The sequence below is a fragment of the Pectinophora gossypiella genome, chromosome 3 (assembly GCF_024362695.1).
Source record: "Pectinophora gossypiella chromosome 3, ilPecGoss1.1, whole genome shotgun sequence".
NCBI classification, from domain to species: domain Eukaryota; kingdom Metazoa; phylum Arthropoda; class Insecta; order Lepidoptera; family Gelechiidae; genus Pectinophora; species Pectinophora gossypiella.
The window spans coordinates 7,098,301-7,116,790 of NC_065406.1; the positions used below are offsets into that span (position 1 = coordinate 7,098,301).

Sequence of the window (18,490 nt, forward strand, 5' to 3'; positions counted from 1 at the left end):
GGGGTTACAAGTAGCAGTGTGTGTACCTGTGTATGTAAGTGAAAAATAGTTTTGACGACCACTTTCTACATAGATTTGCCTGGCTTTACAGCCTTCTGTTGTTTACTACTGGATATAAACTGTAATTGAATGTGCATTTAATAGACTTTACGATGATCTTGTAGCTTTCCACACAGAAGCTTCTACTTCATAAATATTAAATAGATAGTATTTCTTGAACTTGTGTTATGCAAATACATAGATAGTAATATGCTCAGGCACGTTTCAGCACCTAACTGTCAATAGAAAGTTCAAACAAATAATAGCCAGTCGATAGATCGTTGAATATGAATAGAGTCATATAAAACAAGTGTTTTGAATGATTAATATTGCAACTAGAGATTCCGATAGAACAATGTCTCGAAATTATCTACGATTTCACGGATCATCATTCAGCATCTCGTAACAATATAATGTAATAAACTGAGTGACTGCTACTGGAATGTGATAATACAAGTTATATATGTCGCATGGATATGATAAAAACGGGGTTTTGATCAATTCCCTAAGGGATTTGATCAAATCACGGAGAATGTTAAAAGAACAACACGATTTTATCTTTTCCCTAAACAAATCTAGTGAATTGAACAAATCTCTAGATTGGTTCAGTGAAATGAAAAAAATAATTTTGCTTGGGTATTTTAAAGGTTTATTTGGTATGATATACCTACATAATTATAATAATCAGGTGTAATATTTATATAAAGAATGATAAAAAATTATTTAAAAAATATAAAATATATATTTAGTTGCGTATGATATGCCTATTTGTAATAATCACTTATAAAAACATGTAGCTGATTTGTGGCATCGTAAATTACAAAAAATATTATTTTTCTTACAGGCACATCTATTCGTTTTGCATCGTACTTTGGACTTTTGGCAAGAACATTGAAGAATATTGTTCTAAGTAATGGTGATTTTTATATCACTATTTCCTTGTATTACACACACCTGATATCATAGTAATGTAGGTATAACTTACCAAATAAACCTTTAAAATATCAAAGTAAAATTATTTTTGTCATTTCACTGAACCAATTTAGGGATTTGTTCAATTCACTAGATTTGTTTAGGGAAAAGATAAAATCGTGTTGTTATTTTAACATCCTCCGTGATTTGATAAATCCCTTAGGGAATTGATCAAATCCCCGTTTTTATCATATCCCTGCGACATATATACCACTACTATATATATATATTTATTATGTGTGATGTATGTGTTGTTGGCGTTGCTGTTGTCCAAGGGGAAGCCTGTGCCCAGCAGTGGGAAGCAGGCTGTTTATGTTTATGTTAGTGTTTACGAATATAGATATGACGTGTTACTCAGTATATGTTCAGGTACCAGTCTATATTCTATAAATAACACTTGTAGCGTTACAATTGTTTTAGTCGATTCACATTACCAGGACGATAAGCAACATTGTAAACTCTGCCATTGAACTCGAGCCCAAAGATATGTAAACTAACTCTTTAACAACTATTAAACTACTACATAACGTATAACCATCCTATTTACGTCTCACTGCAGGTCACATGCGTGCCCTCAAATTAACTGGAGGGTGAATGGAATGTAGCATGCTATATCAATCTGTACCACATTACAACTTACAAAATTTTTTCGTAAATTGTAAATATAATCATACTTGCAGTATCAATTTTGAAATAGAATTGAGAGGAATAAACTTCGTCCCGAGATGTTGCAAGTTTAGAATGCAAGACTCGCAAGTTTTATTACTTAAACGTTAGCAAGTGTAGAAAAAGGAACATTTTCAACTTGGCCAGTCCTTCAGATGATATGTAGATCAGCTGGGAGCGTTAACACTGATATGTGTAGGTGAAGAACTTCTTCTTCTTTCTTCTGTGGTCACGCGGATCAAACCATATCTCACATAGTGAACAAGTGCCCTCTGCACCGGTTCCCAGGTGGTATAGACGAGCTGCATTATGTGACCGATGCGGCAGAGACTTGGTTAGGGGAGCTTCAGCAGGATATTTTATTTTTGTCTGCCATACGCAATAATAATAAGAACTTCTTACCCATCCCTTCTTCTTGTGCTTCTTGTCGTGGTGCGCGGAGGAGCCGCTGCTAAGGCTGTTGATACTAGACACACTGTCGGTGGACAGGTGTCTGGTGATCGCACCGTTGCCCGCCTGCGACCCGCGCTGCGGGGACCCTTGCGGCGCTTGCGGCGTCGCTTCCTGCTACAAGACAAGAATTATATGAAGCCACGCATTTTCGTCATTGCCAATTTCTATAGATGTAAAAAGTTCTCTGAAAACTTGTTGGTTTTACAATTATAGTATAATTATGATTCAAAAATTATGTCTTTTCATGAAATCCGGCTATGCCATCCGAAGCAAGTCCATTACAATAAGTGACTTAAAATAAAATACGAATTAATAAGCAGTAATGTTGCAGTTTTTACTATTTTATATCGTGTTTTTGTTAATTCTCATTCCGGTTTGCAAATGTCTTGGAGTTATAATAAAATGAACTTGTCAGAATTAAGAAACGTGTCCACTACTAATGTGGCAATGACTACTTTAGAACACAGATACGAATATACTTACATAGAAAGAGAACGTATTCAAACGCTGCATAATCACAGCCCATACGAAATAACAGAGTCTTTATAAATCAGTGTCTGCTTTCTATATTAAAATACGGAGAGGATGACATAGAAAAGCCGAGTGAGTACGCCATGTCACTTATTGATTCCCAACGAGTCGCCAACGAACGGGGTCGGATCTATTGATGGTCAATTTAATGCAAATACAACTGGATCTCTCGTCCGCTGCCTTATTTGCCGCTGAATATCAGATCTCGGTGCCAAGTTGAAGAAGTTATTATCACCGTAATCGGTGTAAATCCCGAGTTTTAAACATAGATGTCGTTACGAGCTACAGAGATATCTTCCGTAACGATGTATGGAGATCGATGGCAACCAGTTGACCGATATAATGTGGTCTACATAGTCCACATTTCGCTAGGTGCTGCCGAGTATGACTACTATATTTAGCAGAAGGAAACTGACCACCCAAGTCAAGTTAATGACTGTGAAGCGTGACGTGTGTGGCATTTCAGGATTCGTTTTACTCGGACTTGAAACAAAATCATAGTGTTTCTTTTTAAACTACAAGATTATGAATTGAAATGTGACCACGAAAACTCTATATAAAACGCAATAAGTTGATTAGTCTCGCTTATATTGTTTTTATTACTTTTCCGATCACGCATGACATTTAAACTGAAAAGCCTATATTTTTGCATTACGACAACTGTTCAAACTTATTTAACCTAATGAACCAACATTTTAGTTTTTGGCTTGATATATTGTACAGTTTTCGCAGATGACATTAACTACACGGCCGGTTAGATAGGTATCTAAAGTTAGATAAATAGGGTTTTTACCTATGTCAGTTTAATTCAGTTGAGTTTTCACTGGTATATCGTGGCTGACTTTGCTGTTTTGCTGAAACGATTTCTGTCTTATGGTCAAATGCAAAAGATGCAAATCAGTTTCGCCAAGAATTACGGATACGTCAATTCGCGACATCGGCGACGATGTGTGGAACGTAATGAGGCTAGATTAAAGACTGTTTTTTATTTGCCTACAGTTGCGGCTCAGTCGTAAAGTAGTAAATATAAAAAGTGTATATTTACCTGTCCAGTGACATTGACGCCGTCTGCTCGGATGCCCATAGACTGCATGTGTGCTGTCGTGAGACCCGCCTGGATGGACTGCTTACGCAGCAGCTCGATGGTCTGACGCAACTCCGTCAGTTCAGAGTCCTGTATAAATAGGTAATAAATAAATTAAAGATATATATCTGTATTGTTTATATTATAATGTCCTAGTTGTCATAATCTATTTCATTTCAATAAAAGAAGAACCGGAATGAAAGAGGGAAATTGCCGGAGTTTGACTATAATGTTCGAAGATCAAGTTATAATTGTCATTAAGTAAAGAATAAAAGCCAAAGACTTTTCTTGTTGTTTGGATTGTTCATTTCCGAGTAATGATTTAATATACATACAAAATTACTAGAACTAATTATAGCATGGAAATGAAGTTGTAAAAACATATCCGTTGTCATTAAATGTAGACATTTGACGAGAAGAGCAAATAAAAAGTTATTCACATCCGTCAAAACTGGTTGCATGAGACAACCTGCGGACTACAAAGCAATAGCAAACGTTTATGTTAGGTACACACACGCACGATATTTTTATAGTAAATTAATGTTCAATTTATTTTTGTGGTGTTCTATTGTACACAAATAATTCACAGGCATAAAAGTTCAATGCTCCAAGTATAGAATAATATTAACTCACCTCAAATTAATTAAAACGAATGACTTTATACCGCATAAACGGTTCAATTTAAATTAGTTTGCAAATCGAAATCAGAGTTCAAGAGTTCGGTCTATTAAAGCATCGTTATTAAAATATATGAGTATTGATTTACATTCGGTGAATGTGGTTTTATTACCTTTCTCTCGGCGGTAGCTGTGAGTTGGTGGAGCCTCTGAGTCATGTTCGATAAGCTCTGCTCGAAAGCAGACACCACATGCGCCTGCAACAAGGGAGTACGTATTAGATACGAGATTCTAGAAGACTGTAGTTCATCGGTACACATAGATGAACTAAGTGTCTTGCAGAACATGCAAAAGAATCCCAGCGTTGTTTATTGTAGAATAGCTGTTTTAAAAAAACATAATACCAGCCCTTTAGAAATCTGTGAAGTAAAGTAAATATAGGGAATATACTACTCCCTACCCGAGAGTGCAAACTACAAAGACGTGTTGTATATTTATTAAGAAAATTTAATTATATGCAACAACACATAACAGATAATGTTACTTCAAGCGACACTATTGCGCCGTGTAACTGCGTTTTCATTCATTTAGTAATAAGAGATGACCACAAGTCGGCACAGATCTCTCTATAACACCTTAATAGGTTGCTCGCAGCAGGGTGGGATTATGTATCCCGCTCGACATAGCTCGGTAATGATTCAAACAGCTCAACTCCTAGAAACCGGTAGAACTTATATGATAGAATAATTACTTACGTCATTTACCGTAGTTAACATTATCGTAAATATCGCCTTAAACATTTTATTAACTGTAAAAGTGAGTCAGCGAAATAAATTGCTTTATAGGCCGGTAATAGTGGTCGTGGGCGGTGCTGGACATGGGACCCTTTGTTTGCCACGTCACAGGAACGCACTCAGCGAAATTAAAACGAGGGTACCGACCCTTGCACTGCGCTTTACTAACATAATACTGTAACGAACAACCGACCACGAGATATCAAAACAAAGAATACATTACTTTACAAGGGCAAACAAAGCACGCCACTCGCAAGTGCATTTTTAATTGAGAGATAAACGAGAATTGTTCGTATCTTTAATGGGGTATTTCACCTGCCCGTGCGCATGTTGTTTAGCCAATTATGGTGTCGGACTGCCATTGATAGATCTCTTCCCAATACACCTTTTGCGCGTGCCAAGCTAAGTGGCAAGGCCAGGAAAGTACACCAGCCGGTTGTTCTGAGGGTTCCGTTCGATAATATAGCTACAAGTAGGTACACCTACAACCCAGGTAGAATAGGATAACTAATAATATCATAACGCGGGGCAGAATACACTTAATCTAACTGTAAAGAGAAGGAATTTCTATCGCAGCCTCAATAATTCTGCCTAGACATTACTATCTATTACCCATGGGAACAGTATATGAGTACAACGAACATAATTACGAGTTGGCTCACAGTTCTGAGGGCCCCAAGTGAATATGAGTTACGCGGACAGGTGGCTAAAGCTAATTATTATCAACAGCTGTGGATGCAGCCGCGCTTTAAAAACTTAAATGACAACTATTAAATAGTCTCTTGACTGCACAAGTCGTTGGATAATCCATTAAATAATTTCAGGTGGTACCTACTACAGCGGTATGGTTGTTGACAGTAATTATGATGCCTCGAGGAAAACTTTAGGCGATGAATCGATAACGTTTTAAAGTTGAGCAATTAACTAATGTTAGTTCACATTTGGAGTACATTGCCCCCGTAATATCACTCCGGAAGGCACGCAACGTGTATTACCGTAACAAACAATATTATGTTCGATAGATTCAACGAAATTTATTCGGCCGCAACATCAGGCTTTGTACTTAACGAACGCAGTGTAACAATTTGCACCAATTGATGCACTATGAGCAACTTCCGACTTTCACACAGCATCGTTTTACCAATTAATATTTATAGCATCACCGTTTTTATTGACCATCTCAGCAGTAACGGCGTAAGCCATAATAAAACGTGACATCGTAAAAACGGCTTTAAATAAAACATCTACTAACATATCTATTATACTTATTGCACCTTTTGAAAAGGAAATCATTACTTTTATTAGTTTGGTCAATAATAAATATCCACAATAAATGTACGCTCGTTACATGTCGAATCTTCATTATCTCAATATATTTGGCAGTACACATGTTCGCACGATAAAAGTTGTAAGTAAAAGCATGTAGAGTGGGTGTCACATGTGGATATTTGTCTTTCGTATTTATTTAGAGCCCACTCGCCGGCCCACTGGCTGCAGTTTACGATTGTTCCAATATTCTCAACGAGGAGATTTGTTCAAGTGCACTCTTCCTTTTTCGGCCGAGTCATATTTGGACTACAGTTTTATTGACAATTTATGTTAAGGCATTCACTGACGGAAATTAAAAATTAGTACCTAGCCACCTTCATAGAAAGGTCTTTGTTTAACGGGTTAATGAAATTGGAGCTTTATTCCACTTAAGAAGTAAAATGTATACTTTTATGATTATGATAGCCATAAAAAGGCTTTTAAAAGGGGATTGAATTGCAGTCGTGCTGAAAACAATGGGCGCCTTAGAGGGACCTTGCAAGAAATGTAATGCGGATGTGGTGTGGAAAGTGTGTCGTGGCTGACCACGGCGTCTGCGTCGTGGTCCTAAGGCAGTTATCTCACGTCCAATCCCACTTGCAGCCTGCCAGCCGGACAACCGTGCTAATGAACTACAAGGCCGTAAAAGCTAACTCGTCGCACTAATCATCTCACAGCCCTTATATAGCAAACAAAGGGTTCTAAACGCTTCCTTACTTCTGTAGACAGTAAATTACAAATAAGACATTTATATAAGATGTTCGGTGTAATAAAACGAGAGTATGGACAAAATTACAAATTACATGAAAAATATTGTAAAAGCTACTTAATTTCATTTGATATGGATATCACTCCAACCCGAACCCGGGTAAAAATAATATTATATTCCACGCCACACGGATAAAATTATATCCTTATCAAGCGTGGCGTTCAAACACATAAAGACAAACTCTAGTCAAAGGTATCCTTTGTTTCAGTCTGGCCGGCTTTCCAAACAAGGTTACAAAGGGCATATGGCAGAGATTGTTCAAGTTCAAAGGTGTCCCTGGTGGCGGTAACAATGCTTGCCAGATCTAGCCGCCCACGCCGGCTTGACAGTATGAAATATAGACACCAAATACGATACACAAACAATGCCACTATCATAGAGATAGCGAACAAAATAATGCTGGACGCCTGTACAATACAGTGACATTTGTAGTAAGTACAAGTTATTGTGGGACTTTCTAATAATCCGTACTTAGGTTGACTTTAGAAGTCTCGGATAAGAAAGGTAACATCGACGAAACATATGAATAAGTTCTACTGATTTTATATTCCTCTACAGTTTTTGATTTCGAAAGACATTATTCCCGTCCGCGATCAGCAACCGATAGCTAAGTATGTCAGTCAACAAACATGACTAATTTTGAATTCAAAGTGCAACGCAACATTGACGACAAAAAATGACAACAAAGTTATCTATACAAATTGTGACTATTTGACATTATGAGCGTGGGAAACGATATTTTATATCACAAAAATCGGTGAATGGGAACTCTCGGGGTCCGATTAATTCCGCACCTGACCATCGTCTTTTGTAGTAGGCAGGTAATTTTTTTTTGTTGGAAGGTTCACCACATTGAGTATCAGGATGCGATCTTTCGAGATTCAAACACCTGTTATCGTTATGAAACTAGTATATTTGAAAACGCATCTAATCGAGACAATATGCACTTAATATTTTAGAAGAGATTTCTGTATTATTATTTGATATACCTACCTACTCAGCCATAGATTGGGCGCAAAACGGGATATACTTTTTGTTTTGCGTTGCGTTGATGGTTAGCGGCGGATACACTTTGACAGAAGTGAGGAAGTGAAACAAACAAAGGCAATGTTTCCTCAGTCACATCGGGGGAACTCTGCCATTACACCCCGCCCTCGGGACGTCAGGTGAACACGCCACGTCACTCATTAATATTCCACCCCAACTAGTATTTAATACTTTTTATGGACGCTCATTGCAATCTATACAGGTTTACATTAGGGGGTGTATGAACCACACCTATCTAGTTATGTATTCCGGACCTACCGCGGGTACTGTAAGAGTCCTGACGTAAGCTTTCTAAGTATTGTATGAAGCGCATTCCCAGACCTCCGGCGCAGACGAACAACATCCGTCCTGCGCATTCAGCTTTAGATAAGCCCGAACTACCGGGAGGTATTGTTGTTTTCATAGCTTTCTTAGATCATAGAACTAGCTCATAAGTTTAGTCTTAAGTTGACCACTGTAAAGTACGCATTAAAAGTTTAAATTCAAAATTCAATTTTTGCTTTTTAAAAAGAGTCCCTCGCTCCGCGGCAACTTAAGTGGCGCAGCCGGTAGGATATCCGCTATTGGAAGAAGCTGTACCCAGAAGACCTGCAACTCGGTTATCACGGGTTACAGTACGGTGGATATTCTACGAACCAAATAAATAACTTTTGGACAAGCGGCGTGAGACAAAGGACGAGTACTCTCTCGGTGGCAACGCACAACTCTAGTAGGAGGAAATGGGATCGAGCGGTCTGTGAGTAGACTTTTTCACTATCCTGTCTTATCCCTTTCTATTCCAGCTAATTGTGAGACTCATTTAGGTAGGGTCTGACAATCGGACATAAATTGCCGAATGTTTTAGACAGCTAGCATAGTTTAGATAGGATCTGACATTTGGTCACAATCGCCGAATGTTTTAGATAATTAGCATAAAGTAGTTAAGTGATCTGATTTTCTAAAGAAAAATAATAAAATATAATTGAACAGAAATAATTGAAGTGATTTATATTATTGTCTTATTTTGTGTCATTTACTTGTGTATTTTTATTGTGTTTTTATTGTGTTTCTATTGTATTTTGTGTCTTGTGTTATATTTTAAGTAGATAAAAATGACGCAACAAATTTCTCTTGTTCCAAACGAAATGCTAAGCCTTATTCCAAAATTCAGTGGCGAACCACAGTTGCTAAATTTATTCATTAATAAAGCTGAGTATGTATTATCGGCATATGCCCAGCAACAGGACAATCCACACCAAACGCAATATGTATTTCATGCTATTTCAAGCAGACTAATAGACAAAGCAGCACATTTACTAAGCGAAAGACAAGATGTGAACACTTGGTCTTCCTTAAAAGATTTATTAATCCTACATTTCGGTGACCCAAGGTCGGAAGAATGTATAGCTATCGAATTGGAATCAATGAAAATTAAATCTGGCGAATCGTATCACGATTTTTGTTGTCGAATCCAACAAGTGCGAAGCACTCTGTTTGCTAAAGTGAATCTATTACAGGATGAAGGCGTTAAGGCCGCGAAAATGATAATTTACAATAACACTTGCCTTAATGTGTTCATGTATAATCTGCCCGAGAACCTCATTAGGACGGTGCGACTTAAGGGTTCTAACACGCTCGAGAACGCCTTAAGCGTAGTTACGGAAGAAGTAAATTTCCAATTTCAATACGACGCGAAAAATAAGAACAAAACTCAACCCGCACAAGTTTCACAAACACCATTTACGAGAACAGCTCAAAATTTCAGATTCATTCCATCCGGTGCTGGATTTGGACCGTTTCCACAACAGTCCCGTAATCCTTTTACCCAACAATTCCAACCTAATAAATTCGGATTCACACCAAAACCCCAGTTCGGATATCGACCCCCGAACCAAAATCAAGGATTTAGATTTGGTATCCCCAACCAAAATAACTTTAAATTTGGAATACCTAATAACCAAAACTTTAAATTCGGTATCCCTAACCAACAAAATTTCAAATTTGGAATCCCAAACCAAAACGCACGATTTAATTTCCCAATGAATCATCCGTGGTATAGGCAAAACTTTAATAACCCGCAACAAACACGACCTCTGTATCAAATTATGCCTAAAGCCGAACCTCAGAAACCGCATGCATGTGCATTGCCCGAGCCTGACGTGTCGATGCGGACTGCTACAGCGCAATTCATGATCGACTCCCCTGACGAATATAATAATATCTACTATACCGATGATTGCTTTGTCCCATACGATTACAACTATGAGGAAAACTATTTCACCGCGCAAGATGATTTTTCTGAGAACTGCGAGGGCGTTCCTCCCCCTGAATTTGAACAACAAGCTGAAGAAAATGAATTGACTCCAACGGACTTGCCAGCCGAAAATTTTCAATCAAAGGCCTCAACAAAACCCCGTCTCAAATAATCCGAATAAATTGCGTAAATGCACTAAAATTACCCCATATTAGAATACCTGAAATTAACGCTACATTTATGATCGATACCGGAAGCTCTAGGTCATTCATAAGTCCCAAAAAGGCAAACGAATTTTTTGCAAAATTCAAAATTCTGGAACCATTCGAGGTTATCAGCACACATGCCCGTAGTTGCCATAATGAAGTAATACAAATTCCCCTTTTAAAGACATTTAAAAGCAAGTTACAACAAAAATTTTATGTCTACGATGTTGATAGTCGCTATGACGGTCTAATCGGCTCAGACTTATTGAAAAAACTGGACGCATCCATAGATATGAAACACCAAGTACTGCGGACCCGTGACACCGAAATACCCATACTATACGAAGCACCACACGAGTTGATTTTAGGACCTCGTACCGAAACTAGGGTTCGCATCCCAACTGATCTACAAAACGGACATGCAATTTTGGACTTTATAGAGTTCACTAAAGGTGTCCGCATGCCAACCGCAATAGTAAACTGTGTAGACTTTATGGCTACGTCAGTTATACAAAACGCTACTGACGACACCATAGCAGTGACGTTTAATAAACCTCTGCCTGTGACACCATTCCAAGAGAACGAGATCATAGTAAATTCTACTGACCATAGTTACGACGTTGACGACCTATTGAAACAAAATTTACAGAGACTGAGACTGGACCATATGAACCAAGAAGAGAGAGACAAAATATCAAAATTATGCTACGAGTTTCGAGATATATTCTACAGTGAAGACATCCCGTTAACCTTTACAAATCAAGTAAAACACGAAATTCGCACGACAAATGAAGATCCAATTTATATCAGGCCTTATCGTCACCCACCTGCACAAAACTTAGAAATTCAAAATCAGGTTGAAAAGTTATTGAAAGATAATGTTATTCGAGAGTCGCACTCTCCATGGAGTGCGCCAGTGCACTTGGTCCCCAAAAAACAGGACGCTTCTGGAAAAACCAAATTCCGTATGGTAATTGATTACCGTCGCCTCAACGACATCACAGTCGACGATAAGTATCCACTTCCAAACATCAACGACTTGTTTGACAAACTAGGCAAATCTACATACTTCAGTACCATCGACCTAGCGAGTGGATACCACCAAATAGAAGTAGCCGAGAAGGATCGACACAAAACTGCGTTCTCTACGCAAGCCGGTCATTTCGAATTTACCCGTATGCCTTTCGGTCTTAAAACCGCACCCGCGACGTTCCAGCGAGCAATGGACAATGTCCTCCGTGGCTTGCAAGGATTACATTGCTTGGTGTATCTCGACGATATAATCGTCTATTCATCCAGCCTACAAGAACACCTAGAAAAGCTAAGAAAGGTATTCGAAAGATTAAGAGCAACAAATCTCAAAGTCACACTTGATAAATGCGAGTTTCTTCGTAAAGAAGTACTCTATTTAGGCCATGTAATAACTAAGGAAGGTTTGAAACCAAACGATGACAAAATTAAAGCCGTTTTGAAATTCCCTTTGCCAAAAACAACTACGGAAATTAAAAGCTTTCTTGGTTTAGTCGGATATTATCGAAAGTTTATAAAAGATTTTTCCAAATTAACACGTCCACTTACTAACTGTTTAAAGAAAAGAAATCGGATTCAGATCAATCAAGAATACATTAACGCATTTGAAAAGTGTAAGGAGCTTTTGGTAAATGCCCCTTTGCTACAATTTCCGGATTTCACAAAACCCTTTGTACTTACTACTGATGCCTCAGACTATGCGATAGGTGCAGTCCTATCTCAAGGACCAATCGGTTCGGATAAACCAATCGCATACGCTAGTCGTACTTTAAACGATGCAGAAACCCGATATAGCACAACTGAAAAGGAACTTCTTGCCATTGTGTGGGCTACTAAATACTTCCGCCCATACCTATATGGGAATAAGTTCACCATATATACAGATCATCGCCCACTAACATGGTTAAAGTCCATGAAAGAAACCAATAGTAAATTAACTCGTTGGAAACTACGTTTGGCAGAGTTTGATTACGATGTCGTATATAAAGCAGGAAAACAGAATAACAATGCTGATGCACTATCCAGAATAAGGGTAAACGCAGTAGGTAACGATTCGGAATCCATGCGAGTCAATGTTGACGAAAGTGAACATAGACTCAGATCCTACTTGGATGACGTGGTAAACGAAGTAGTCAGACTAGGAAGCCGACCCCAAAATCGACGTAATGAGCAAGTAAACACAGATGATGTAATAGAACTCTCATCGGACGATGGAAGCGAAACCCCAAGGGCGGGACACAACGAATTGGAGTCCCAATTCCCAATCGTCTCACCATCGGAAAGTACCATTACAATCCCTGAAAACACTAATAGTAACACCGATACAATCCATTCCGCACGCGATATTGATACTAATGGAATCCCCATCTTGAACGAAGCAATCGACAGCAAACCCAATCAAATACTGGTTTATACCTGGAACAGAAATGAAACATCAATTAATAATTTGTCCAATTCAAAGCAAAGAATAATTGAAGTAACCTTACCTTTAAATAGACCGGATCTAGTAAAAGAATTCCTGAAAGGTTATGTAAGACCCAAAATAAAACAATTCATTTACTTCGAGAGTGAAATTCATCGCAAACAGTTTGTACAGGCATTTATATCCCTATTCAAGAAGGGCGCTGTACATCTCATGGAATGTACCAAAAGAGTAATAACCGTTGAAAATGAAGAAGAACAGAGACAGATAGTGCTGAAATATCATGAGGGCTCTACATGTCATCGTGGTATAAAAGAAACTTTAATGAAATTAAAACGTGTCTATTATTGGAACAATATGGACATTACAGTAACCGCTATTATCAATTCCTGTGAAACATGCAAAAAACTTAAATACGATCGGAAACCCTTCAAACCGGAATTACAGTTAACGCAAACTCAGAATAAACCATTTCAAGAACTTTTTATGGATGTATTCTCTATAGAAGGACAATACTTCCTCACAATAGTAGATGCTTTCAGCAAACTGGGACAAGCTATCCCTATCCCAAGCAAAAACACCCCTGAAATAGTACGCGCATTAATTTCGTACTTTTCTTATTACGGTACCCCTAGAATCATAAATGTAGACCCCGGCACAGAGTTTAACAATACCCTTTTGAAAGAAACCTTATGTTTCTACAAAATAAACCTTCATATCGGAACTCCGCACAACCCAAATTCCATGGGAATAGTAGAGAGGTTTCACTCTACCATTTTAGAAATTTATCGTATCGCAAAGTATGAGCGAAAACTTACCGACGCAGCTTCCGTCATGACGTATGCTATCATGGCATACAACCATACAATACATTCTACTACTGGATTAACCCCATTTGAAGTAGTATTAGGACACACGGATTCCTCAAACGCGTTTGATGTAGACTTTAATAAACATTACACCCAAAAACTAATCAACGATCATGCGAACCGAACAAAATTCTTATATAAGTACCTAACAGAGAAAATGATAGACCACAAGGAAAATATTAGGGAAAAGCGAGGAGGTGAGAAAAACATTAACTTAGACGAAGGAGAGACAGTTTACATCAAAGGAGTGAACACTAGACGTAGCAAAGACAAACCACGTTTTGAAAGGGCAATAGTATCTGGAAATATAGTTAGGAACACTGTACCCATCCACGTTAGGAACCGCGAAACTAAGGTAACTATTAAGGATATTCGACGGCCCCCACAGGTTCGCGACCGTGCTGCTGGTAATGAGCATCCAGAGCCAGAGCCAGGCCCTTCAACTGCAGAAGATTGAACGGAACCCTGGAATACTTCCTGTGAGAAAGGGACGCGCCATTATTACCTACGATAAATGGTTAATTTTTAAGACATTAGATTTAAACCTTGTATATGAAGATTTAGAGCTCAATGTTAATCGACTTGCGGATCTAAACGAACATGTGCTACATTATTTTAAACAAAACATTACCTCCGAATGCACTGATATTAAGGTACAAACTGAACATATAAAGAACATAACCATACAAAAGTTTAGACAACTTATTCCTTCTGTCAGACAAAAACGAGGACTGTTAAACCCAATAGGTTCACTAATTAAAGTTTTAACGGGGAACTTAGACAACGAAGACGCAATAAGGTACGATAGTCAGATCAGTAAATTACAACAACAACAACATAGTGTCTCTATGAAAATCGCCTTGATAACCGAAATTATGGGATCTGTTGCAAATGTAACAAATGCTACGAAGAACAATTTTATCCAGCTCGATAAAGAAATACACGATTTGAAAATATTACTAAATGAATCAATCCAAACAAGCCAAAGTATAAATAAAGTTATCCATGTCTATAGTCTTTTCTTACATAACTTCCAAATGCTCTACATAAAGCTGGACGAAATTGAAACTGCCGTTGCATTTAGTAAGGTAGGAACTTTACATCAATCGATTATTGATACCGATGAATTTATGACTGTACTTAGGAAAATAGAATTAACTGATAAATTGGTTTATCCCGTAGAGTTAAATAATTTGATAAGAATTGAACAATGTGTAGAGTTAAAAGCGTTTTCTAAAGAAAATCAGATTACCTTTATTATTGAAGTTCCGTTAGTCAGATCCGAGAGTTATCATTATTATCGAGTCTTGTCATTACCTGTAACAGATAACCTAAATCTAACTACCCTAATAATTCCTAAATATCCTTACCTTATTGTGAATCAGTCGAAAGCTCTGTCGCTCTCCCACTCTTGCCTGGAAATAGAAAGAAGCATCTTCATGTGTCATGAAGACTCCATTGTTCCGCCGACTATGGAAGATGTCTGCATCACCGATCTACTGAAGTTCGTCATTAATACCACCATGTGTTCCCCTATTCACGTGGATATAACAAAATTCAAGTTACAGCCAATAGAGTCAAATCGTTGGATATTCTACTGCAAAACCGCTACTCTAATGACGTCACAATGTGGAGAGGATGTCACTAGAACATATGTTGAAGGAACCTATATACTTACCATTGAAGACGCCTGCGAAATAACAATCCAAAATGTAACTCTGAAACAACACCGATCGAAGGCGGGCAACGTTTTATATGAGAAACTTCCAATAATTGATCTTCCATCACTGTCGACGTCAAAGCCAGTCGTCTCGAAGAAACCACTTAACCTGGATGAAATAGATTTACAGACCCTGCAAAGCCTGTCCCATGTCCTGAAAAATAGTGAAAGTGAATTAGTTAGTGAAGTGAGCACATATGGAAGTGTAGTGAACGCAAGAAACATTAGTATAGGGACTCTACTTCTCTATGTAATCATAATTTTAAGTATTTTCATATATTCATTTAAACGTTTTAAGAATTTCATATTATCAGATCGGAATCATCAAAGGGCTGAAAACCACCCCTCCGATAATTCCAATCTTATGGAGGGAGGAGTTATGTATTCCGGACCTACCGCGGGTACTGTAAGAGTCCTGACGTAAGCTTTCTAAGTATTGTATGAAGCGCATTCCCAGACCTCCGGCGCAGACGAACAACATCCGTCCTGCGCATTCAGCTTTAGATAAGCCCGAACTACCGGGAGGTATTGTTGTTTTCATAGCTTTCTTAGATCATAGAACTAGCTCATAAGTTTAGTCTTAAGTTGACCACTGTAAAGTACGCATTAAAAGTTTAAATTCAAAATTCAATTTTTGCTTTTTAAAAAGAGTCCCTCGCTCCGCGGCAACTTAAGTATCTATACAATAATTAACACCAACAATGTAGAGAAAAGTGATTCACTCAGACACACATCTGTTAGGTAAAACAACATAACAACAAGACAAGTGTCCAGATACAAAAAAAAACTTTCACATACAAAACAGTTCGTTACTTTTTTGGCTAACGAACGGACAGCTACGCCTTTGCCTAAGTAATGATGTATCACGGTTGATATTATCTCTAAACAAGTCGATGGTTCAATGTAAGTGGGAATGATGTAGCAATGTCTCCCATGATTACACGTTTCATTACATTATAAAACTCGTCGGTAAACGGAAATTGAGTATAGAAAATGAGAAATGAGAAAATTTACTCACCTCTTCTAAGATAGGACAGCTTTTATAACGTGATTTCTTGATAGCCAACTCCCACCAGGGAACAGGCGGTTTTGATCTTAGTATGGTTTGACAGCCGACTTTTGGATCAGGCGATTCATAGAGGGTTCCCAATGTTCTCGAGGACGATCGTGAAGGAGTTTGCTCTCCGTCTTCGTCGGCAGGAATACCGGTTATACATTCGCAACACTTGTGTGGCCTTCTTACGAGTGTTTGTGGTCTGTAGTCGGCACTGAACGAATGCCGGTAGTTAAGGCGCTTCGAGAACCCGTTCGTTTCGCTTACAGATCTCTTGAACCCGTTCCTATTATTTTGTAGAGCCATTCGTGGTATCTGCTGCACTTCGCTGAGAATTGTAGGTTCGTCATTTAAACTCGTGTTATCACCGGTGAGCGGCGTATTCGGTTCGGAATGATAGCCCATTCTATTTCGCTGTAAGCTTCCATAAAACGGGTTTTCTTTTACACCAGGTTGTTTCAGATCTATGAATTTAGGTCTCCGTAAGTTTAGAGTGGCGTATTTCTGGGGCGATTTGTGAAATTTAGATTTATTAGGCAGATCTCTGAGCACGTCTTCCGTATCTGTGGACGGTATCGTTGAGTTGTCGCTATAACTGGATATAGGGCGGTCGTTGTCGGTGAGATACGAGGAGGATTCTGAGCAATTATCTCGATCGCTATGACTCCTTCTATAGCTGACGGTCGAGCCTGTACAGTCTGCGCGCACGGAATGTTGTTCCGCACTGTCCTGGTTGGCGACGTGCTGCTCATACGATTGCCGATCCCCGTTATTCAAGTTTGCGATTCCAATTTTTTCCCCCGACTTAACATCCTGTTCCCTACAAAGTTCCAAGCTTTTCAATCGCCGCCGTGGCTTCGTGTCTATAGAATCGTAATGAACTTCGTGTCGTCCGTTCACATGTTTCACTGGAGAATTGTTATTCGAGGGAGGCGGACTCACTTTAGCGTAGATTGGTTCCGTAAAGCTAAGTCGTGACGATTTGTCCGAGTTTGTGCTATTTGTTGCCGGTTTCGCTACATATTGCACGTCTAAACTATTTTCAAAATTATTTTTGGGACTTCTTTGTATTGTGAAATATTCCGAATGTCTCTGAGGTAGGTTCACTATTTGGTTAGTTGGTTCTACTAAATTCCTTATTTTGATTCTACTGCGGGGTGCACGGATAGTAGCGAAGCCGTCGTGGATAGGCGAGCCATGGTATACTGCCGAAGTGGTCACCGCCATCACAATTGTTGATTATATTATTATCATCGTTTTAAACATTTTCACGTATATTGCACTTGCCGTGGAACGTATTAATGCACTTTATTCGACACTTATACACACATGCAAAGTTTGTTCCATAGTTTCTTTGCTTTATTATCTGGAAAGCGCAAAATTGTAAAATACAGCTCTAGTGACTTGCGCAAAGCGAGACGTGGTAGTTACGTGTAGTAATAACACATTATAGGATGTAATGGAAGACATTGACAGTATATTACGGGTTTAAGGTTTCTAAGGTAAGCGCAGCCATAAGACGACTCTTAAGACCGCATTACGTAAGTAATATAAAGCTTATGGTTATAGTAATATACATTATTTCATTTTGAATGCCTGCCTTATATTAAGACCAGTACCTACTTGACCCTTTTAAAAGCTATAAAAGTTTATTTTTGTCCATTTAGTGGCTTCCA

At 38.4% G+C, this 18,490-nt stretch overlaps 1 protein-coding gene across 3 annotated transcripts in view; it reads right to left on the reverse strand.

Moving 5' to 3' along the window:
* Positions 1-18,490, reverse strand: part of LOC126381753 (protein sickie) — a 149,404-nt gene that overhangs the window by 12,277 nt on the left and 118,637 nt on the right. For 2 of the 3 annotated variants that reach the window (XM_050031214.1, XM_050031211.1), the window contains 3 exons: positions 4,536-4,619; positions 3,707-3,835; positions 2,080-2,244 (listed from right to left, as the gene is read on the reverse strand). In XM_050031214.1, coding sequence (XP_049887171.1) covers positions 2,080-2,244; positions 3,707-3,835; positions 4,536-4,619 — 378 coding nt within the window. The remainder of the gene's footprint in view (positions 1-2,079; positions 2,245-3,706; positions 3,836-4,535; positions 4,620-18,490) is intronic. The other variant, XM_050031212.1, reaches the window with a different exon arrangement.